General features: G+C 35.6%; 1 protein-coding gene across 1 annotated transcript in view; it reads right to left on the bottom strand.

Annotated features, from left to right (window-relative positions):
- Positions 1–25,345, bottom strand: part of WDR70 (WD repeat domain 70) — a 298,973-nt gene that overhangs the window by 97,917 nt on the left and 175,711 nt on the right. The window contains exon 10 of the mRNA XM_049648141.1: positions 15,377–15,551. Coding sequence (XP_049504098.1) covers positions 15,377–15,551 — 175 coding nt within the window. The remainder of the gene's footprint in view (positions 1–15,376; positions 15,552–25,345) is intronic.

Below are 25,345 nucleotides of genomic sequence, written 5' to 3' on the forward strand. Positions count from 1 at the left end.
CTAGCTAGGATTTATGATTGTTCTATTTTTAATGCAATTCTAATAACTGCTATGTTCTATTAACAGCAACACTGGCTTTTTATTTATGGTGGTATTATAATATTTCCTTTAGGAAACAGGGAATGGGGAGGGATTACTTAATGAACACTGGGTGTTTTTATAGCATGATGAAAAAAGTACTTTTTAAATGTTTTTATCTGTTTTTGAGAGAGAGAGAGACAGCACAAGCAGGGGAGCGGCAGAGAGAGGAGACACAGAATCTGAAGCAGGCTTCAGGCTCTGAGCTGTCAGCACAGAGCCCGATGCGGGGCTCAAACCCTCAAACTGCACGATCATGATCTGAGCTGAAGTCAGATGCGGAACTGACTGAGCCACTGGTGTGTCCCTAAATGATACATTTTAAAATGAAAAATAAAATGGTTAAGCGGATGCTATGTGCATTTTACCTCAATTTAAAAATAAATTGAGTAAACAGGGGCGCCTGGGTGGCTCAGTTGGTAGAGCTACTGATTTCGGCTTAGGTCATGATCTCACGGTTCGTGAGTTTGAGCCCCGCGTCGGGCTCTGTGCTGACAGCTCAGAGCCTGGAGCCTGCTTCAGATTCTGTGTCTCCCTTTCTCTCTGCCCCTCCCCTACTCATGCTCTGTCTTTCTGTCTCAGAAATAAATAAACATTTAAAAAAAAAAAAAATTTAAGGGGCACCTGGATGGCTCAGTTGGTTGAGTGTCCAGCTTCGGCTCAGGTCATGATCTCACAGTTTGTGGGTTCGAGCCCTGCATCGGGCTCTGTGCTGACAGCTCAGAGCCTGGAGTCTGCTTCGAATTCTTTGTTTCCCTTTCTCTCTGCTCCTCCCCCACTCATGCTCTCTCTCCCTCCTTCAAAAATAAATAAAAACATTAAAAAAATTTTTTAAATAAATTTAAAAATAAATTGAGTAAATAAATCAATGTTTTAAATTTTTTACTAAATCAATGTTTTAAAATTAAGTAAACAACAAGATGGTGTAGCTAGATGGAAAAAATTATGAGAGCAGTCTGCAAACAAAGTTTGGGAAAAAGACTTCGTGAAACTGGAATAGATTAGTACAGATGGGATTTCTGGGGGTAAACTATAGGAATCTCAAAGGTAGAGCCCTGGACAAACTAATTTTGGTAGCTTTTTAAGACACCGGCAACCTAGTACATTCTAACCTCTGGTGATTTCTGGTGGCATCCCAGATGTCTTCGAGGGTTTAGGCAAAACTCCTAAGGCAGGGAAAGCATTGATCGCATCCATCCTCCTCTTGTTCTAAATCTCGGCAGCTTCCCTTCCCCTCTCCCTCCCCATTCAAGTGACTTCTGTGTTCATGATGCCCTCTGGTCACTCAGTGACCCAAACCATTTCTTCATCAGTCAGAGCTTCTGTTTTTTAAATGCAGGTTTTAAATATGTTTTGAAAGGCTTGATATGAGCCTTGCCTACCTCACAAGGTCGTTGTAAAGATCAAGTTGTATTTGGGACATGCTTTAAAAGTGTTTTTGCAAACTCTGCATTCTAACTCATTAGTGGTTTATAAAATCAATTTAACAGATTATAACCAGTACTTTTAAAAAATGAAATAAGTGAAATGAAAGATGCTGGAGTGCACTGTACATTGCAAGATAAGGAACTGTTATGACAAACTTCTATTTCAGTTGTACGGGTGTGTGTACATACATATGGGTGTGTATCAGTCTGTGCAAAGATATATGAATAGCCAGTCACAACGAAAATGTAATTTACTGTGGGCAAAAAAAAAAGTTTTATAAGACATGTAAGTTCCTTCTGTGTTACATGATCAGATTCAGACAGCATAAGAACTGGATTTTGGAATAACACAGGGTTATTACATGATGTACACAGCAATTGTTTCCGTAACCACCTACCCCATGAGCATCAGTGGCTTCCACCCAGAGTAAAACTTTTACAGCAAAAAGTAAAGTTCTTTATCAGACAGCTGTGAGAATCATTCTTTTTTTTTTATTTTTATTTTTAATTAATTTATTTTTTACTTTACATCCAAGTTAGTTAGCATATAGTGCAACGATGATTTCGGGAGTAGATTCCTTAGTGCCCCTTACCCATTTAGCCCATCCCCCCTCCCACAACCCCTCCCATAACCCTCAGTTTGTTCTCCGTTTTTAAGAGTCTCATAAGAGACTCTTAAATATGGAGAACAAACAGAGGGTTGATGGGGGGTGGGAGGGAGGGGAGGGTGGGTGATGGGTATTGAGGAGGGCACCTTTTGGGATGAGCACTGGGTGTTGTATGGAAACCAATTTGACAATAAACTTCATATATTGAAAAAAAAAAGAGTCTCTTATGTTTTGTCCTCCTCCCTGTTTTTATATTACTTTTGCTTCCCTTTCCCTATGTTCATCTGTTTTATATCTTAAAGTCCTCATATGAGTGAAGTCATATGATATTTGCCTTTGTCTGAGTGACTAATTTCACTTAGCATAATACCCTCTAGTTACATCCACATAGTTGCAAATGGCAAGATTTCAGAGAATCATTCTTTATATAACTAACTATAAATAAATTGGGGCAATAACTTTAAAAATACTTCTGAATTCATATTTGATCCTTGCATTATTTTGTAGAAGACAGCTAATAAAAGACACAAAAACTCTGATAAGAAACAAAACTTATAAATACTTTAAATATTCTGAATTGTTGAGGTTTAACAGAATTTTGAAATTCTGTAATTTGAGTATCATATATAAAAATAAGTTTCTGAGTTTTATGAAATGTGGCAAATTATTAAGGCTTGTATAATTAGTAGAAGAAGGAAATTAAAAAACAAACAAAACAAAACAAAACAAAAAACCGCACAGAACAGAGAGGTTTGCTGTAGCAGCAAGAGTTTCAGAGCTCAAATCATTGCTGGCTGCATCCCTTCTCCAGTTGCAATGAATCAAAGAGTAGGTTAAAAGAGAATGCACACAGCTCAGAGAACTCTTTCACATTTTTGGCTCAGACATTACTTTCTGTATATAAAACCCCTACTAGTGGCTCTATTGAGTGAACATTTAGCATTTACTATTTTGTTTATAATGATTAAAACAGTAATGTTTGGCCTCTTCAGCTTACAAAATAAATCAAAGCTGTCCTGAAGCTGAGAAACACAGCTCAGGAAATCTCTCTCACAGAGGAGGCATCCCTTATATAGGCTTTCTAGAGACTCTAGTCCTCCTGCAGAGAGCCACCATTTTAAATGACATAATAGCCTACCTGGACAACTGCAAAGGACTTTACCCATGCTACAAAAGATGCGAAAAATTCCTTTTTTTTTTTTTTTTTTAAGAATTAGGGAGCATTTACTCCAAATTGCCAACCGATATACAACAATAATAAAGGTAAAACAAACTGTTCAAAATTAGCTAAAATAATACAAAATCAGAACAGATTTTCATGTAATCCAAATTCTCAACCCCAAGCAGCCTACTTACCATTAGAAACTCAGAAACCATGAAAATGAACGACCAAATGTGTTTTATTGAGTCGTTTCTCAAATTAAATTCTCTATTATTATACCAGTTGTTAAATAACAAAAATTCAACCAAGCAAACTTTAAAGCTCTAATTGGCTTTATTAATCAATGCACGAATTGGGCAGCATCCCATCAAGCAAGTAGAGGGGAGCTCGAAAGGGCTACGGAAAAGGTTTGTAAAGGTAGAGAGGGAACAGAAAAAAAATTATTAGCAAACAATCCACTGTTTTAGGCAAGGTTGCCCTCCTAAGGGTAACAAGAGGGGTCTATCAGTAGTCTTCCTGGAGCTGACGAGAAAATTTCCTTGTTGACTGGTTTAAGGTTACATTCTCGGGGGCCTGAAACTAGAATTAGGTTAGGTATTAAGTCTGGGTTTACTGACTTGGAGCCTTAACCTAAGTGACACCGTTTTGGGCCTGTGGTTTTCTTTCTAACATAGTACACAACTCTTTAAAAAGGTATAATTTAAAATATTGTGAAAAAAATTACCTTTACATTAAATTTTACCCATTTGTCAATCTAGCTTCAAAAAAATCTCCAAAATCCAAACATTACCTCTACCTACCACTACCACCGTGGTCCAGGAAATTATCTGGACCTCTGCAACATCCAGCCTCAAACAGTCCCCTCACTTCTACCTTTCTCCCCTTATGGTTATTGTCCATGCAAAATGGCCTGAGTGATTGCCAGAGGGAAGAGGGTGGAGGAAGGATGGGTCAAACAGAAGGGTATAAAGGATATTAACAGGTACAAATTTCCAGTTATAAAATAAATAAGTCACGGAGATGAAAAGTACAGCATAGGGAATATAGTCAATAACACTGTTTGGTGACAGATGGTAACTATACCTATCGTGGTGAGCACTGAGTAATGTATAGGACTGCTGTTACGCTGAAACTAGTGTAACACTGTATATGAATTATGCTTGAATTTTTAGAAAGTAGCCAGAGTGATTCTTTTAAAAATACAACGTGGATCATGTCATTCCCAAAATCCATCTACTGGATAGTTACCGAGAGGAGTATTCAAGCACCTTTACATAGCTTGCAAGGCCCTTTTAACTTGACAGCCTCCCACCCCAAACCTCCCCCCGACTCTTATTCACTCTTCCCTAGAAAGGAAGCTTGTGCATTAATCTGACCTGTGATCGTGGGAAAAATTAATTGACAATGCTTGGCTTGGCTCTTTGCTTTTCCTTCTTGGGTCCAAGCTGACCTTAAGGAGTAATTCTCCTCTGCTTTTCCATGCCCAGAGTCGTCCTGGGGCTAGCCTGGCTCACTTCAGTGTGGATGAGACTGGGTGGGCAATTCTGTCCAATTCTAGGAGTTAGCAGACACTCCAGGCTGTTATCCTCCTCCATCCTCTATAACAAAGGTGGATTCTGGGCCTTCATCTGTCATGCTCTGGTGATCAGTCTTATTTCTTAATTTGTGTAAAACTCATGTAGGGAAGAAGGGTGCTAATTATTAGGACTACTAAAAAACCCAATTCGCCATAACAAACACATGCAAGGCACACACACCTTCCATGTGAGTGCAGAAAAGAATCTAGAAATGTTCATCTCTGCGTGGAGTGGTTACAGGTAACTCATTTTCTTCATATGAGTTTCCATTGTGGGTATTTTTACAAATAACTATAGATTACTTTTATAATCAGGAAAAAAACAGCCAAATTAACTTTCTTTGGGAACCATTAAATAGGGCAAAGCTTGGTACCAGGTTTTCTGAGGAAATCATGAACTGTGTGTTAGATAGACGTCTAATGAAATTGAAAAGAGTTACAAAATAACTGCCTCTAATCATGATTACCTGCCATGCAGATAAAAATGCCTTACTTTTTGACAGATATTTCATAATTATTTTCAGTTTACTATTCTGATTAAATTCAAGTCACCAGATAGTGACAAAAACTACATTATTCTCTTGAATCTGTATAGCCCATCTGGTCTATTTGTTCAGAGTAATGAAAATGTAAGGTTATACTAACTGCTTAGTTATAATATTTATATATTTGACCCCATAACAGCAGCTCTTATTCACATATTTTAAACTAGAGGTTTCTGGTTCCTGACCAATTTCCATTTTTTTCTGTCCTAATGATCAATATATATCCACAAATATTAATATTTGTTTTTACTCCTACCACATTTAGGAGAAAATTCTAATTCTTCTAGTTTAAATTCTAATTCTCTTAGTTTAAGTTAAAATGTCTTAAGAATATTTATAATCTTTATAAGAAAAATGCTTATGTTAATTTAACTTTAATTTTTCTTCCGGCTTCCCTGGGCAACTTTGATCAGTATATGATCATCTAAACCTAAGAATTTTTTCATACATTGTTTTCATCAGTTACATTTTCTTCTTTCTGATGGACAAAGATGTACACACATACATACAATGGAATATCACTTGGCAATCAAAAAGAATGAAATCTTGGGGTGCCTGCGTGGCTTAGTCAGTTAAGTTTCTGACTTTAGCTCAGATCACGATCTCACAGTTCATGAGTTCGTGCCCCATATTGGGCTATGTGCTGACAGCTTTCTCTCTCTCTCTCTCGCTCTTGCTCTCAAAAATAAATAAACATTTAAAAAAAATTTTTAAAAGAATGAAATCTTGCCATTTGCAACAACATGGATAGAACTAGAGTATATTATGCTAAGCAAAATAAGTCAGTTAGAGAAAGACAAATACCATATGATTTCACTTATATGTGGAATTTAAGAAACAAAACAGATGAACATAGGGGAAGGGAAGGAAAAATAAGATAAAATCAGAGAGGGAGGCAAACCATAAGAGACTATTCAATACAGAGAAAAGACTGAGGGTTGCTGGAAAGGAGGTGGGAGAGAGGATGGGCTAAATGGGTGACGGGCATTAATGAGGGCACTTGTTGGGATAAATACTGGGTGTTATATGTAAGTGATAAATCACTACATTCTACTCCTTAAACCAACACTACACTGTGTGTTAACTAACTTGAATTAAAATTTTAAAAATAAAAAACAAAAAACAAAAACAAAACAAATACATTTTCTTCCTTCTGTATGTTAATGTCTATTCATCAAGGCAGGGTATCAGTTTTGCCTTTTTCAGGATACTGCGCAAGATGTACATTTCAAAATTAGAGTGTGAAAGCAAGGATGTTTAGAATAAAATTTACATATCCAGGGTATAAGTAAATTAAACCCTTGAAATTTAATTCAGCAAATACTTATCAAATCCCTACCACTGGTACAGGTTCTTGAATCAACTGCCTGGGATGAAATCTCAGTTCTGCCACTTACTAACTGTAATCTTGGTAGGCAACTTAATCTCTTTGTGTCTTGTTTCCTCGAATCTGCAAAGTGATGATAGTAACAATACTTATATCACAGGAATGCTATAAGGATTAAATGGAATATTACATGTAGAGGGTTTAAAATACCATCTACCCCACAGGAAGTACTCAGTAATTGCTATTAAAGTAATCATGGGGGGAGGGAGGAGAAACATAGCTCTATATGAAGATATTCCCCTTATCTCAGCTTTACCTGGAATAGTAGTCTAACAACCACCCCCCTCCAAAAGTAATTCTTTAGCATTCTGTCGGGGTGAGGGGAAGAAAGGGAAGAACAGTGATCTGGTTGCACACGAGAGAGAAGGGAACCACAGGTTAAATCAGTTTGTCTTTTATAGGCTTCTCCCACCACGGCTAAGGTTTCAGCTTTCTCTTGTTGGCTAAGTCAGTTACCATTCATGAATCTGTTTCCAGCTTCCAAAAGTGTCTTGAGTTCTCTTTTCTGCTGTCATTTCCCCCCTAATTCTTTTGGTCCATGAGGGTTTATGCTTTTACAAATGCCTTTTCTGTCATTTTAGTGGGGTTTCAAGAGGGAGCAGAGCTGAATGTATTTAATTTATCCTGGTTAACTGAAAGTCTTAAATTCAATTGCTCTGTTATTCCTGACCTCAAAAAACAAGGACAATAATCATTTCTTTTAAAAGAAAATCTTTTAACTTTTTTCAAAAGCCAGTTATTTTCTCATTTGAAAAATGTTGCTTCCAACAGTATATGACATTTTCCAAAAGCACTGTAAGTAAAACCTTTCAGCTTTCATTAAAATAATTGACAAATTAGAACTTAACTTCAGGGCCTGCAAGTAATTTTGCACAGTTTTGATGGTTATTTGTGCTTTGAGTCTTTTGAAAAGTAAACTTTGAGAAATATGTATGTTTCAAACACTACAGGACAATCTGTATGTCACATGTTTTCTCTCTAGTGTTTATTTAAAAAGGTAATCATACTTCATGTATCTACTCAGGCACGCTAACCAGTGGGTATATAACATTCTTATAATTGATGGTGACTGTATTTTCATACGTTGAATGACTGGCTGTAACAGGGATCTCTAGGGATCTAGAGATCTACATTCTCATCTTTTTAAGCCATACCTTCAGTCACCAAGGAATTCGTTAAAATCGTGACACCTTGACAGTCAGAGTTCAATAGCATCCTGAGATCTAACTTTACCATTCTACAAAAACGGTTGACTAGGAGCTAAAGAGAAAAAGGAAGAAGAAGACCAATAGTTATTAAGAACCTGTTATGTCCAAGTCCTATTCTGGGTACTTTATATATATTACCTAATATAATTCTCAAAATAGTCTGACAAGATACGGATCATGCTTTCATTTCATGAATAAGAAAAACGAGGTACAGAATCCTTAGGAAATTCGGGACTGATAGAGAGAAAGACCCAAGTAATATATAATGTAATTCATGTCTCAGGTGTCATTTACAAAATGAGCTACAGAAGTATGCAGCAGACATTCAGTTGTCCACATCATTTTAGACTCCCGGTATTAGACCTAATGAAGACATAAAACTCTGTATTTGAATTTTTAACAATGCTCTTTACGTTTTTTTTTTTTTTCAGAGATACAGCATTTTTTCTCAAAGTAAGATATTAGAAACTTTTTCTAAATAATTTGCTTTTTAAAAATTGTTTTAAAATACCGCTTTTCCCTCTATAATGTACTTTGCTCCCCCATATAGTCAATGTTTTGCCGCTTTAACTTGAACTGATATTCGCTAAAAGCTGTGAATCACTGTTAAATGACCAGTCTTTGTGGAAAGAAGGGAGAAGACACCTGGAGGAAGGCATGAACCTGGACTACAAGCACAGTGTTGGCCACTGGAAGTCATGTTTAACTCATGAAAGTTCTGATGGCATCACTATGAAAAAGATAAATGACACTCAAAGAGTACAGAGAAATCCAAATCTCAAAAAGCTCTCCATACATTATCCCCAAGGTTGATAGCTAAAGTGGTATATCACAAAAATTAAAAAACAAGACTAAAAACAACTGTTTTGGCTGGAAGAGTCTCAAAGGGAAATCTTTGAATGAAATGAGTTACATTTGTAAGTGATAATAAATGATAAGTAACTATGTAATGAAATGTTTTTCCAAAGCAGTTATGTGACACTAAAATCACACAAGAAATGACAATTTTGTCATAAAACAAGACTGGAAATAAGGACAAAATACTATACACTAAAAATATTTCAAAGCATTATTCTTTTTAAAATCTCCAAAATCTGCAATATCAACTCTATTTATGGAAGTCTGAGTTGTTCTAATGGTATAAATGAGAAAGATGAGGTAAACATTAAGAACTCCCCTTCATAAGCATCTGGAGGACTCAGTCGGTTAGGCCTCCAACTCTTGTTTTCAGCTCAGGTCATGATCTTGCTGTTTCACGGGTTCGAGCCCTGCATTGGGCTCTGTGCTGGCAGCACAGAGCCTGCTTGGGATTCTCTCTCTCTCCCTCTCTCTGCCCCTCCCTTCCTCACACTGTCTGTCTCAAAATAAATAAATAAACAAAAAAAACCTCTTCTTCATAAAATTCTTCCTTCACACCAATAGATTCTCTTAGTATACATACTTAGAGGTAATTCTGAAACTGAGAGTAACTAGTGCTTTTCTTTTCAGTGGTTATGACAGCTTCATAAGAATGTACGAAAAACAGGGAGATAAAAAAACCCTCCTTAAAAAAATTACTACAGAATGTAGTTAACAAATAGTATGAGATTTTGGCCTGAACTAGTTTACATGAGATGTGAGAGAAGAAGGATCAAAGCCGCATTATGGAAATTAAATAGAAAATACTATGAAAAGCAAATTTTTAAATCTCAGAAATTACCTATAAATTATAAGGCACAGCATATAGGATCCAATAGTGAGGAATGACTTCTGTGAGACTTCAAGCAACTTCGAGGTACCCAGGGACTCAAGTGCCAGCCCTCCCACAAAACACTCTGCTTATTCCGCTTTATTTTCCTTGTGGTACTTATCATTACCTGAACTTAGCTTGAAAAGATTCAAAACGTTTTGAGAAATAACGATCTCAAAAGAGACTTTCAATGTGACTGCTTTGACAAAGAAGAGCCCTTGTTAGGCTGTTTAGTAAAATAACAGCATCATTACTCTGCAATCCCAACAGATCATAGTGGTTTCCTAAATTCCACACCTCCCAGAGGTCCTGACTAGGAGTACCTACCCTGACCCTCTTAGCTTTCCCTAACTCTTGCCTATTCTGGCCACTATACAAGGAAGCATCTAGTTATAAATTATCTTAAAGATTATTCTCTTCTTTACAAACTACTTATAGGTTTAAATTTCTTTTGTCTCATTCTCAATGAGGTACTCCAAAATACCAGGTGAATGTTCTCGATCTAAACAGCTAGCTAGCTAGAGATACAGAGATATGGAGAAAAGCACAAAAGGATACATGACAGATAATTTAAGAGCCTTATGGGGTAGAGATAGAAAAATGAGAGCAAAGAAGTTATTAATAAAAAAATAATAAATTTTTTTGAAAAGTATGTGTTTCATGTGTGTAAAATTATGATCCCATTTAAATAAAGAAATTAGAGCTATCTCTATTTGCTAACAAGGTTTGAATTTGCAAAAAGCAAATTAGAGCTACATCTATTCACTTACAAGGTTGCCCATGCAATGCTTACAAGTAAAAAAAGCAAATTGCAAATTCTCTATATATATAAAAACAAAATCTTTTAATGAATGTTTATACACACAAATAAAGGGAAAGATGAAACAGGATATACATCAACCTGAGCTTAACATGGGTTATCTGATGGTGATTGGAGATTTAAAGGTGTGTAGTGCACTGGAGTTAAGCCACTACTAGTGATTTGGCTTCCTGTATTCTCTTTTATACCTGTTCTTTTCCGCACTGGGAGCTTCAGTTGTCCAGAAACTTCTCTCCCAATGTCATTACTAGTTCTTGCCTTAGCCTTCTCTGATCCACACCAACCATTCAGTAGGATGGCTGGGAGTGTGGGCACCAATCAGCCACAGAGCTGGAGAAATGTCTCTGTAATATCTCTTAGGCTTGAGGCTTTCCTGGTAAGGGGTTGTAGTACATGGCCATTTTCCCAAAAGGCACAGCCCTAGAATCTGGGCAGGGGTTGCAGGCCAAAGGAGAAGTAAGAGGCAATAAGGTGGAGAGTAGGTCAGGCTGCTGCTGACAGTACCCTACTGGCAAACAAAACAACTTCAAATACTATTCCTTCCCATCACCTGTGTCTACAGAAGGCAAAAATAAATAAATATCATGGTCCCCATTTTTCTGCCAAAGGCTTAGTTTATAAATAGTGATTGCAATTAAGTAAATACAGCATGTTCTTTTAGTAAAGAGTCTAGTATATTGTAGATTCTTAATAGATATTAAAGAATAGCAATACTGCTTTGAGAAAAATATGTCCAAAGAATTTGGTATGTGTTTTTGTATGAACAGAAGAAGTCATTAAATATTCATGAGACCATACAATGCTGGAATATTTTAAAAGTCAGAAATTAAACTTGAAAAGTAATTTTTTAATTAAAAAGAAAAGAAATTGTACTTGAAAGCCATGCAGTTTTTAAATTTTTTTTTTTAACGTTTATTTATTTTTGAGACAGAGAGAGAGCATGAACGGGGGAGGGGCAGAGAGAGGGAGACACAGAATCCGAAACAGGCTCCAGACTCTGAGCTGTCAGCACAGAGCCTGACGTGGGGCTCAAACTCACGGACCGCGAGATCATTACCTGAGCCAAAGTCGGACGCTTAACCTACTGAGCCACCCAGGCGCCCCAGCCATGCAGTTTTTTAAAAAGCCACCTATGTTAATACAGACTATATATTTATACATCATTAAAGATATACCAAAATTTACCTCAATATATTTCTCCCGTATCCTTTCTCTATCTCTCATTGTAGCTTCATATAAATAGAATAGCTTCTTTATGTGCTATTTTTAAATGTCTTCTTAGAAATAAATTGAAAACCTTATTTCTTACCTTTCCAGAATACATTCATTCACCCATTCATTCAACAAATCATAATTGAAGATCTACTGTATACCAGGTATTGTTCTTTGCTCTGGGAATACAGCAGGGAGCAAAGTAGACAATAATCCTTTCCTTCGTGGAGCCAATATCCTACTGGAGGCAAACAGCCAACAAACAAGCATGTAAAAGATACAGTAGAGTGTGTCAGATGGTGATCAGCATGATGGAAGAAAATAAGAGGGATAGAGAGCACCACTGGTGGGAAAAAGGCTGCAATTTTACGTAGGGTGGAGTCAAGGAAGGCCTTGCTGAGACGAGAAAATGTGAGCAAAGGACTAAAAGACGTGAAGAGGGAAAGCCACACGAACATGTAGGAGAAGCATGTTGAAGGCTGAGAGGGCTTCTGTAGACGCTGAAACCAAGTCAGGGAGCGTGCTGTTAACTGTTCAATGTCACCATGCACTATTCTGCACCTCCCTCACCTTACTCCAACCATGTGCTGGCCTTCTTGCCGCTGCTCAGATACATGCCGATGAGTGGGGGCTGAGGGACCACGGAGGCAGTGCAGACCTGTAGAAGCTCCTCTGAAAAGCCCTTCTTCCCAAACTGGCAGGCCGTTATCACATGACTGAAAGGGATGCTGGGCAAACAAACACTCTTCCTGAGCACCACTGTCCAACAGAACTTTCTGTACTGATGGGGATGTTCTTTATCTGCGCTGTTCAATGAGCAGCACATGACTAGACACACATGGCTACCTGGCATTTGAGAAGTGCTATGTGACTAAGGAACTGAAATTTTAATTGTAAATTTTACCTTATTTAAATTAAAATAGTCAAATGTGGCTAGTGGCTACCATACCGGCCAACATAATTCTAGAGGTAGGTCTTGAGAACACAGGAATTGCTCACTAACAGATACTTCTAAAAGAAGAAATATTTCATTTAATTTGCTAAAATTCCAGTTAGTCTAATGAGAATTCAATGAATAAATAGGGCAATTGTGATAGCTTTACTTAATTGTCCCAAAACATACACATGTATTAACCACTATTTACCATGTAATTCTCTGGCTACTGCATGGAAAAACTATTGCTAGTAGGTTTTTTTTACCTCAGCTTTAGTGTTTCCCTGTGGGTAATTTATTAATGCTTAATAATTAAGGAATTTTGTAAAATTCTGTGGTTTTTAAAATATTTACTTATTTTGGCAAGAGTGCAAGCAGGGGAGGGGCAGAGAGAGAAACACAAGATCCAACCAGGGCTCTGCACTGATAGTACTGACAGCAGAGAGCCTGATGTGGGGCTTGAACTCATGAACCGTGAGATCATGATCTGAGTTGAAATCTGACACTCAACTTACTGAGACACTCAGGTGTCCCAGTAAAATTCTGTTCTTTTCTTTCTTTCTTTTTTTTTAAATTTTTTAGTGTTTATTCATTTTTGAGACAGATACAGCATGAGCAGGGGAGGGGCGGAGAAAGGGAGACACAGAATCTGAAGTAGGTTCCAGGCTCCAAGCTGTCAGCACAGAGCCTGACGTGGGGCTTGAACTCATGAACCACGAGATCATGACCTGAGTTGAAGATGGACGCTCAACCAACTGAGCCACCCAGGCACCCCTAAAATTCTGTTCTTAAATCAAGTTGTGTTTCCTGCTAGCAAGTTTTTTCTTCTCAATTTGATTTGTCTTTAGGTGAGATATATTTACATGCTAATGTAAAAATATGAATAAATATAACAAAGGGGATGTAGTATCATAAGCTGTAATACCTTCATGTACTCTTTAATTGTAACAAAATAGAATCAAAGACTACAATTAAGCAAAATACCTTAAAAGATTTAGGGGGGGGGTCATAAATTGACATTTAAATAGCTTTGCTTTTTACAAAAATGGAAACAAAAGATATTATTTATTTCACATGATATGCAAGGCCAATCTTTAAAAACTATCCATGGGACGCCTGGGTGGCTCAGTCGGTTAAGCATCTGACCTTGGCTCAGGGTATGATCTCACAGTCCGTGTGTTCGAGCCCTGTGTCGGGCTCTGTGCTGACAGCTCAGAGCCTGGAGCCTGCTTCAGATTCTGTGTCTCCTTCTCTCTCTGCCCCTCCCCTGCTTGCACTCTGTCCCTCTTTCTCAAAAAATAAAACAGCATTAAAAAAATTTTTTTTAAACTATCCTCAACTTTATTAAAATATATGGGTTCTAAGAGAAAGGCACACATATATGCATATGTTTAGTATGCATTACACTAAACACACCACTGTTAAAGCTACACAAAAAAAAACCTTACGTCTGAGAACTTCTGTTTAATCCAACAGCACCCAGAGACGATGAAAGCCAGTTACTAAAAAATTTATTGCTTGGTTAAAACTCAGTTTACAATTCAAAGGATTTCTAAAATCTCTGTGCTGTTATGAAGCTTTATGGGGTTTACAATGGAGATGAAAACAGAAATAAAAAGATCTGACAAACAGAAAATGCCAAAGATATTTCTAGCATTATCAACATGGATTCTTTTTTCCCTATCATTACTTTTTACCTTATTCCAAGACAACTAAATTTAACTCATCTGCCTAAAAAAGACAACTATGTTTCCTAGGATCCCTTTCAAAATGTAAATGTCTGATGGGCAATTTTGTTTGAAAGAATATTATTTTTATAATTTTTAAAAGAGCTACAATATAAATTCCCCAGGGCAGGAATTTTTTTATGATCTGCTATGCCCAGTGCCTACAATAGTGCCTACCATATAGTAGATACTTAATATATACTTATTGAATTAATAATTTTATCAGAATCTTTTATTAAAACAAATATAACCAAATAGTATTATAATATTAGTGTAGATTTTCATTTTAACACTTATCAAAAAATCTTGTTTTACCATCTCTACATACAACAAAATCCTTTCTAAAGCTTATTGGTAATTCTCAGAATCAGTCAAAGACTTTCACATATTTCATAGAATTTTTTACACAGAATTCTGTGATCCCTTTCAATTCCAAAATTTATTTATTCTAATAATGATCTGAAACTGTAAAGGAATATCTGAAATCTATTTAAATAGAATGTCATGGAATCTTAAAAACAAAATATTATTTAAATTACTACAAAAATAATTGCAAATCCACTGATGGGCCATCCCAGACATTTCCTGGTTTTCTTAAATCTTTTATATAGTATTTTCTAGTTCTCTGCTTGGTCTTGTTTTATATTACTGTCAAATCCTTCACTTTTAAAATCAAGTACACTGAGACACCAAATGGTAAACCTGCACTATGCTTTTTACATTTTATACCAAAAGATCTACTTTATTTTAAAAGCAAAATCTAATACACATTGGAAAATACTGAGCTGGAATGTTTGCTGAAATGCTGTTTACTGCAAATGTCCCAATGTTTTATCAACTAACACTGAAGTTTAAATTAGGGCTAAACTCAGGAAACTGACCTTCATAATATTTTAACATGATGTTTGTCTTTATAAGGTAGTTTTCTTCTAAGAAGAGCGGACTTAAATGTCCTAGACTTACAATCAAATTTCGGTCCCAGATCTGTATGCTTCCATTCTGGCAGGCAGCTGCTATAAGGTTTCCATCTCTACTATATGTGCACGTTGTGGGAATTACTTTTTTACCCTGCACCGTCCGTGGTTTAAACACACTTCTTTGCTTCCTTGGATTTTCAACTTCCCATGTCCTCACAGTCCTAAAAACAATAAAGAGATTTTCATTTACAAAAAAGAAAGGAGTTTAAAATTCAGAAGAGCTCATAAAGACCACTTCACCTTGTAAGCATATAAATCTAATAATTATTTTAAAATAAAAGGAACACTGTAAAACAGTCTCCATTTATAAATGAGGTTACTCACTGAAATAAAGTGAACCATCTGAATCATACTGTCTTCAAATCAAACAGCAAGTAGCAAATTCTACTTCGAAGCTATCATAGTTATAAGTTCTAACCCTCTACAACAGTGGCCTCCAAACAACTCTAACTCTACACTCTGACCGTAAAACTGTTGAATGTACACCCCCTATATACACACATTAATTTCTCAATTACTTACATGTGTTAATGTACCGTTATATAACACATTCCAGAAAACACACTGAAAAAATAAGTCACTGAAAAAAGAATGATGTCCCTCTCTAGGGCCCAGGAAAAGATATCATGCCTCTGAGGGAGAAGCAGAAACAAAATTGTTTGCCCTGGGTTTTCAACAAGTAACGAGAAACAGCAGTCCAAGGCTGGGGGAGGTATGGAGTACCCTCCTGCTCAAAGTCCTAGGCAAAGAAGCACTGCCACTAAGGAAGACTAAAACAAAATCTTTATGACCCAGAGAGAGAGGGGGAAAAAAAATCCCATAAAATACAGAACAACAAAGATGAGTTCAGCAACTACTTGGCAGAAATTATCCAAGCCATAGCACTATGGAACACATCTCTAAATTTCTAGAAGAAAAAAAAAAGTCAATCTAATATTCTACAGGCCGTGAAAATATATTTTACAAATAAGGTAAAATAAAGACGTTTTCATGAGTGAAAGCTAAGGCAATTCATTTCCTTCAAATATATATTACAAGAAATGTTAAAGGAAGTTCTTCAGGAAGAACAACTATGAGACAAATGGAAATGTGTGTCTATACAAAGGAAGAGTGCCACAAATGGTAAAAATGAATAAAAATGTAAAAGATATTTTTAAAAATGTTTAAACTCTTTAAAAGATAAATGACTGAGGTAAAACAATGTATTGCAAGGTTTATAGCATATGTTTAAGTAAAATATAGGTCAACAATAGCAGAAAGGTTGGAAAGAAGATATGGTACTATACTTGCAATGTATAGTATTATTTGAAGAGACACTTTGATACATTAAAGATATATATTACAAAGTCTAGAGCAATTGCTAACATATTTTTATAATGAATATGTAATAATAGACATAAAATGGAAATGAAACAAAAACAGGAAGAGATAATAAGAACCATGAGATAAATATAAAACAAACAGCAACATGGTAAGTTCAAATCCAATCTCACAAATAATTACATTAATTAGAAACTGCATTAATTATAAATTATCTAAAAACTCCAATTAAAAGATAAAAATGGTCAGATTGGATTAGAAAAAAGCAAGACTCAGCAGATTCTATCTTTTAAAAATACACAAAAATGTTTAAATATGAAGACTTAGATAGGTTGTAGTAGTAAAAGGATGGGGAAAAATGTGCCTGGGGAACATAACCAAAAGAAAGACGGAATAACTATATTAATGTCCAATAAAGTATCAAAACAAGGAATAAAACTAGAGAGAAAGAGGAAAATTTCCCCATGATAAAGAGTCAATTGATCAAGAAAACATAACAATTCTAAATGCTTATGCCACTAATAACAGAGTTTCAAAATATGAAAGCAAACTTGACAGAAATAAAAGTAAATATAGCAAATCCATATTCATAGTTGTATACCTCAACATTCCTCTCTCAGTGACTGATAGAACCAGCAGACTCTTCCTTGCTTCCCGAAAAATCAGTAAGGATTCAGAAGACCTCAAAACCAATGCCAAACGTGTTGAGCTAACTGACATTTATATAACACTTCACCCAACAACAAATGAATGTGCATTCTTTTCAGGTGCACACTGAACACACTCTGGGCCATAAAACAAATATAAACACACTAAAAATGACCAAAATCATAAAAAAGTATGTACACCATCAAAAATAAAATTATATAAGCAATCAATAACAGAAATGTATCTGAAAATATATCTTTTCCAAAACATTTAGAAATTAAGAAATACAATTGTAAATAATCCATGGGTCAAAGAAAAAAATCACAAGGGATAGTAGAAAAACTGAATCCAATAAATATGAAAATACAATATATCAAAATTCATGGTGGGGCGCCTGGGTGGCTCAGTCGATTGAGCATCCAACTTCAGCTCAGGTCACGAACTCACGAATCGTGAGTTCGAGCCCTGCATCGGACTCTGTGTTGACAGCTCAGAGCCTGGAGCCTGCTTTGGATCCTGTGTCTCCTTCTCTCTCTGTTGCTCCCTTGCTTTCTCTCTCCCTCTCTCTCTCAAAAATAAAGGTTAAAAACAAAATTAAAAAAAAAATTCATGGTATTCAGCTAAAATATAACACAGAAGAAAAATATAGTATTAACTGTACTATACATTAAGTATTAACTGTAATATTAAATATTAAATGTATAATATAACTGTAATATTAAATATATAATATAATATAACTGTAATATTAAATATATAATATAAATATATATTAACTGTAATATTAAATATAGTATTAACTGTACTATACATTAACTGTTCTAAACATTAAGAAAAAAGAAAGGCCTCAAAATAATGATCTAAGGGGCGCCTGGGTGGCGCAGTCGGTTAAGCGTCCGACTTCAGCCAGGTCACGATCTCGCGGTCCGTGAGTTCGAGCCCCGCGTCAGGCTCTGGGCTGATGGCTCGGAGCCTGCAGCCTGTTTCCGATTCTGTGTCTCCCTCTCTCTCTGCCCCTCCCCCGTTCATGCTCTGTCTCTCTCTGTCCCAAAAATAAATAAAAAACGTTGAAAAAAAAAAATTAAAAAAAAAAAATAATAATGATCTAAGATTCAACCTTCAGAAACTTGAAAAAAGAGAGAAAATTAAATCTAAAGCAAATAAAAGGAAGGAGATAATAAAAATGAAAGTACAAATGAATAAAATAGAAAACAGAGAAATCAAAAGCTGGTTCCTTGAGATGATCAATAAAATGAATAAACCTTAAGCTGGATTAATGAAAAAAAAACAAAAATTGGAGACAATATCAAACATCAATATTTTGAATGAAAGAGAAGATATCACCATAAAGCTCAACAACATTAAAAGGACAATAAGGGAATTTCATGAATGAATTTATATACATACATTTGATAATTTAGATGGACAAATTTTCTTGAAAGACACTAACTACCAAAGTTCACTCAATTAAGAAATAAATAACTGGAATATTCCTCTATGATTAAAAAGCTGAATACATAGTTAAAAATCTTCCCACCAAGAAAACTCTAGATGGCTTCGCTATTGACTTCTACCAAACATTTAAGAAAGAAGTAATACCAACTCTATACAAACTCTTCCAGAACACAGAACAGGAAACACTTCCCAACACTCATTCAATAAGGCCCGCACTACACTGATGCCAAAACCAAAGTCACTACAAGAAAACTATGGTTCTGGGGTGCCTGGGGTGGCTCAGTCAGTTAAGCCTCCGACTCCAGTTCAGGTCATGATCTCACAGTTCGTGAGTTCGAGCCCCGCGTAGGGCTCTGTGCTGACAGCTCAGAGCCCAAGCCTGCTCCCTCTGCCCCTCCCCCTCTTGTGCTCTCTCTCTCAAAAATAATAAATAAACATTAAAAACTATTAAAAAAAAAAGAAGAAGAAGAAAACTATCGTTCCATATTCCAATAAACATAAGACACAAAAATCCTTAACAAAGTATCAGTAAACTCAAAGTAGCAGTGTATAAACATAATAATGTACCATGATTAAGTGGTATTTAAACCAGGAATGCAAAGAATTGAAAGGAATGAAAATTAAACAACATAATGTACCATAAAAGATATATGATCATCTCAATCCATGCAAAATAAACCATTTGACAAAAAAATCCAACATTCATTCATAATAAAAACTCTCCACATACTAGGAAGAGGATGGAACTTCCTCAGCCTGATTGAGGACATCTATGAAAAACTTACAAGTAATATACACAGTAGTGAAGAATGGCTGAATGCTTTCCTCTTATGGTTGAGAACAAAGCAATGATATCAAACTCTCACCATGTCTTTATACTGGAGTTGCCAGCTAGGGCAATAAGGTGAATAAAAGAAATTCAAGGCTTATAGACTAGAAAGAAGAAATAAAACTATCTTTATTAAGAAACCACATGATCATATACATAGAAAAACCCAAGAATCTATAAAAATGCTACTAGAACTAATAGTGAGTTTAGCAAAGTCACAGGATACTAGGTCAATAATCAATTTTATTTCCATTGAGTAGCAAAAATTAGATGTTGGAATTATGAAAATAATACCATTGATAATAGTATGAATACACATAGAACCTGACAAAATATGTGTAGCTTCTGTACACTGAAAACCATAAAATGTTTCTGACAGAAATTAAAGAAGATCTACATATATGAGAAGACATATTGTATTCATGGATCAGTAGAGTCAATATTGTTGATTTCAATTCTCCCCTAGTTAATCTTTAGATTCAACACAAGTTCAAAGTTCTAGCAGAGTTTTTTTGAGATAGAAACTGGGTAGGATAATTCTAAAGCTTATATGGAAATGCAAACAACTTGGAACAGCCTGTAAAATTTTGAAAAAAGAACAAAACTAGGAAATTCACTCTACCCGGGTTTCCATATTATAACATCCCACATTATAACACCAACCATATAAGTTGTAATTACACATATTAACATCTATTCCTTCTACAAGAAGAGCTACTTGGGAGCAAGCTCGCTCTCTCTGTCTTTCGATCTTTTTAAATTTTTGTATGCCTAGGGTCTGCACCATCTCTTGAACATAATAGGATCAGAACACATATTGGGTCCTCAATAAATGTTTGTTGAAGAATAAAAGAAATTCACTGCCTATCTAGGCATTTAGACATCAACTTTATTGAGGTATAACCAATATACAATAAATACAATTCATTTTTAAGTGTATAGATTTCAAATAGGCAGCATTTTTTGTCAAATATTTATGATTTATGCCAAATTAGAGTCTGAGGTTTTTTAAAAATAACTTTTGTATATCCTTCCCCTAAGATTTGCTTGGGAACTTAATTGATTGCTTAACATTACCAAACCCTAGTTTACAGAGCTGTCAAACCCAGTGCCTGACCTAAGATTGAACTGACTACATTCTAGGAATTAATGACTAGCAAAATGTAAGTTCAAGTAGGAGTTTGGAAACAGTACACACAGAAACATCAGAAAGGCACCTTGGAATTCCAGGATTTAAAGCAACCTATTGGGGAGCCAGGAGACTAGAAGCCATCAACAGTGTGACAGGCACTGCTAGCAGCATACTCCAGTATCCATTCTCTTTTCTTCTCAGTTAAAGTCTGTATTTCCCAGCCTCTCTTGCAGCTAGATGTGATGAAATGTAGAAACAAAGCTTTGACCACTGCAGTGTAAATGGAAGGGTAGCATAGGACTTTGGGAAAGTCTCAAAAAGAAGGTTGCAGACCTTTCTTCAACTCTTCTTGTTTACTCCTTCCTCTGCCAGCAATCTGGACATGATGCTGGGCTCAAGCAGCAGCTTATCAGGGCAACAAAATAGCAGGCACCCTGGTCCTTGATGACACCAGAGCCATGAAACCAATTCTAGAGTACCTATGTCTACTATGTCTAGACTTGTGTTTCTGAGAGAGCAAGAGAGAGAAAGAAAGATAAAGTTTACTGGGGTATAATATGCTCACAATGAAATTCATCTGTTTAAACATACAGTTCTGTGAGTTTTGACAAATGCATAATTTTTTTAAATGTTTATTTTTGAGAGAGAGCCGGGGAGGGGCGAAGAGAGGGAGACAGAGGATCTGAAGCAAGCTCTGTGCTGAGAGCAGAGAGACCAATGTGGGGCTTGAACTCATGAACCCCAGGATCATGACCTGAGCCAAAGTCAGATGCTTAACCAACTAACCCACCCGGGTGCCCCAATAAATGCATAGTTCTATCACTCCAAAAACTCACCCTTGTGTTGCCTCTTTATAGACCATCCCTTCCTCTCCCAGCTTTAACCCTTGGCAACTACTGACCTGTTTTGCTTTTTCCACTATTATATAATGGGAATCACACTGCATGTAACCTCTGAGTCTGGCTTTCTTAATTTAGCATAATGTATTTGAGTTTTATATACATCTCAGTAGGGGAGCCCGGGTGGCTCAGTTGCTTAGGCATCTGACTCTTGGTTTCGGCTCAGGTTATGATGTCACGATTCATGGCATCAAGCCACATGATGGACTCTGTGCTGACGGCACAGAGCAGGCTTGGGATTCTTTCTCTCTCCATCTCTACCCCTCCCCCATTTGCATGGCCTCTGTTTTTCTCAAAATAAATAAACATATATATATATATATATATCAATCATATATTTTTATATATTAAATCTATATAGTATATTCTACATATATAATGTATGTATATGTATCTCAGTAGTCCATTCCTTTTTGCTAATGAATAACACTCCACTATATGGATATACCACATTTTGTTTATTCATTTACCTAATAAAGGTTATTGGGTTGTTTCCAGTTTGAGGTGATTATGAATAAAGCCTCTGTAAGTATTCATGCATTGTTTTTTATTGTTTCTTTGTTTTTGTTTTGTAAAAATAAGTTTTCATATCTCCTGGCTAAATACAATACCTAGAAATGCGATTGTTGATCATATGTAAGTATATGTTTAACTGTGTAAGAAACTGCTAAGCTGTTTTTCAAAGTGGCTGTTTCATTTTGGATTCCCACCAGCAGTATATGAGACCTCTAACTGCCCCATACAAAAATATGATCAGTTGGTTTTTATACGACATTCCAATAGGTGGGGCTTGGTATTTTGATTTTAATTTACATTCCCTATATGATTAATGATATTGAGGATCTTTCATTGTATTATTTGCCATCCATTTCTCTTCTTTGGTGAAGTGTCTCTAAATCTTTGGCCCATTTAAAATTTTTGTTGTTTATTTCCTTATTATTGTATTTTGAGAGCTATGTTTTCTTCTAGAAATTTTATACTTTAAAGTTTTACAACTAGGTCTATGATCTATTAAAATTACTTTTTATACCTGGTACGAAGGTTCATTTATATGTGTCTGTTTGTATATGTATGCACACACACATATATATAAATATGTATACATATATATGGATATCGAATTGTTCCAGCACCATTTATATCTGAGAATTATAAAACCTTACCCCCTACTGAAAGCATTCTGTATAGCTTGACTCTTACCTCATTTCGCTATGCTTCCCATAGTTAACATGGACAAAAAGTTGCGAAATACCTCGTGTGTCTTTTCTTTCTACCCTTGGCTTTGCAACAGTGGAGATAAACTATGATCATTTCTCTTTTTTTATAACTGAACATCTCCAAAAGTCAGATGCTACTTTAAAATCATGATATAAAAGACCCCACACAAGTATAAAATATCATTATCATTATCTGGCTTGTTTAAAAATTTTCAACTCTAAAAACTGGGATAATAATACCAACAATAAAGGGATTAAGTAAGATAAGGGATGTAAATGTGTCTAGGAGAGTACTTGGAACACAGTAGACACTCAATAAATACTAGTTCCTTTCTGCTCTTTCCTCAGACTATAAATAAAATATTAAAGCTAATAAAACCAACAACTAAGTATTTCCATTTGTTTCAGTGGTATATTAACACATTAAGCTAGTTATCAAAGTAACAATGAAAAAAAAAGCAACTAACCTAACATATAGAAGTGTGAAATACAATTAACATAGCATCTGATAATGACTAATTATACTATGGTTTCATGGCTCTGATTCCCTGAATCTATGCCTTAAAAAAATGGATGCTAATGTGGTAGGCCATTAGGTATCTGTCTAAACATTTTATGCTGAAGAACACATATTTTGAAACTTGGAGTGAGATCTGGTCTTGTAAAATTAAAACTGTGCTTCATAAAAAAGATTTAAAAATAGAAGAAGGATCTGCCTGGGCCTTTCTGGACACGCAATGAAAACACCCAGAAGACAAGAAAAAGACACAGGTGGGGTCATTACATTGCCCCAGGCACAAATGCTTTCTGTCTTAAAATTTTGAATTCTTTCCAGATACAAGTTCTAAACTTTCTGGCATCGACTGCATAAATGCATCACAGCATTTGGCAGAAGTCAAGGGAAGCATTAATTTTGCATGGAAATCACTTAAAAGATCTTGGTTTAATTTTTCTCGAAAGACTACACAAGCAACTTGAGTGATGTAAAAGCCTAAAACTTGCTGGCACTCTTGGCAAAGAACAACCTTCTTTCCAAAAATGCCCAAACATGAAGGTATTGAAATTCCAGAAATGGGAAAAATGTTCTAGATTATATATACACCCACAATAATCTTTACAAACACAAATAATTCACATACACACACAGCAACTACACTAAGAATACAACTGCATTCAGAAGATACGTATTGGGTGCTAATGTTTTATACTTGCAATTATTAAAGTTAAGGCCTAATGAAATCTACAGCTAGACTAAGGGATAAATTCTACAATAAATAACCACTTACATCCTCACATTTACAGCCCACTGATTTTCAACAAAAATGCCAAAACAATTCAGGGAAAAAGAACTGTTTTGAAAAAGTCTTTTCAAAAAATACTGCTGGGCCACCTGGCTGACTCAGTTGGAAGAGCATGCAAGTCTTGATCTCAGTGTCATGAGTTTGAGCCCCACGTTGGGTGTAGAGATTACTTAAATAAATATTTTTTTTAATGATGCTGAGACAACCGGATATCCATATGTTAAATGGTGAATGTGAAACTTTACCTCACATAATACAAAAATCAACTCAAATTAGATCACAGAGATAAATTTAAAACTCTTAAAACATGATCTTAGATTACAAAATGATTTCTTAGATACCACACCAAAAGCACAAACAATAAAAGGAAGAAAAAAAAAGATCAGTTGGATGGCATTAAAAATGTATGTGCTTCCATGAAAAAATCTCAACATCACTCATCATCAGGGAAATACAAATCAAAACCACAATGAGATACCACCTCACACCTGTCAGAATGGCTAACATTAACAACTCAGGAAACAACAGATGTCAGTGAGGATGCAGAGAAAGAGGATCTCTTTTGCATTGTTGGTGGGAATGCAAACTCGTGCAGCCATTCTGGAAAACAGTATGGAGGTTCCTCAAAAAATTAAAACTAGAACTACCCTACAACCCAGCAACAGCACTATGAGGTATTTATCCAAGGGATACAGGTGTGCTGTTTTGAAGGGACACATGCACCCCCATGTTTATAGCAGCTATTGACAATAGCCAAAGTATGGAAAGAGCCCAAATGTCCATCAATGGAGGAATGGATAAAGAAGATGTGGTGTGTATATATATATATACATATATATACATGCATATATATATATACATACTCCATTGTATGTATATATATATATATACATACATATATATATATATATATACACATAACTCCATTGTATGTATATATATACATACATATATATATATACATACTCCATTGTATGTGTATATATATATATATATATATACACATACTCCATTGTATGTGTATATATATATATATATATATATACACACATACATACAATGGAGTATTACTCGGCAATCAGAAAGAATGAAATCTTGCCATTTGCAACTACATGGATGGAACTGGAGGGTTATTATGCCAAGCGAAATTAGTC

This window comes from Panthera uncia (assembly GCF_023721935.1).
Source record: "Panthera uncia isolate 11264 chromosome A1 unlocalized genomic scaffold, Puncia_PCG_1.0 HiC_scaffold_17, whole genome shotgun sequence".
In the NCBI taxonomy this organism is placed as follows: domain Eukaryota; kingdom Metazoa; phylum Chordata; class Mammalia; order Carnivora; family Felidae; genus Panthera; species Panthera uncia.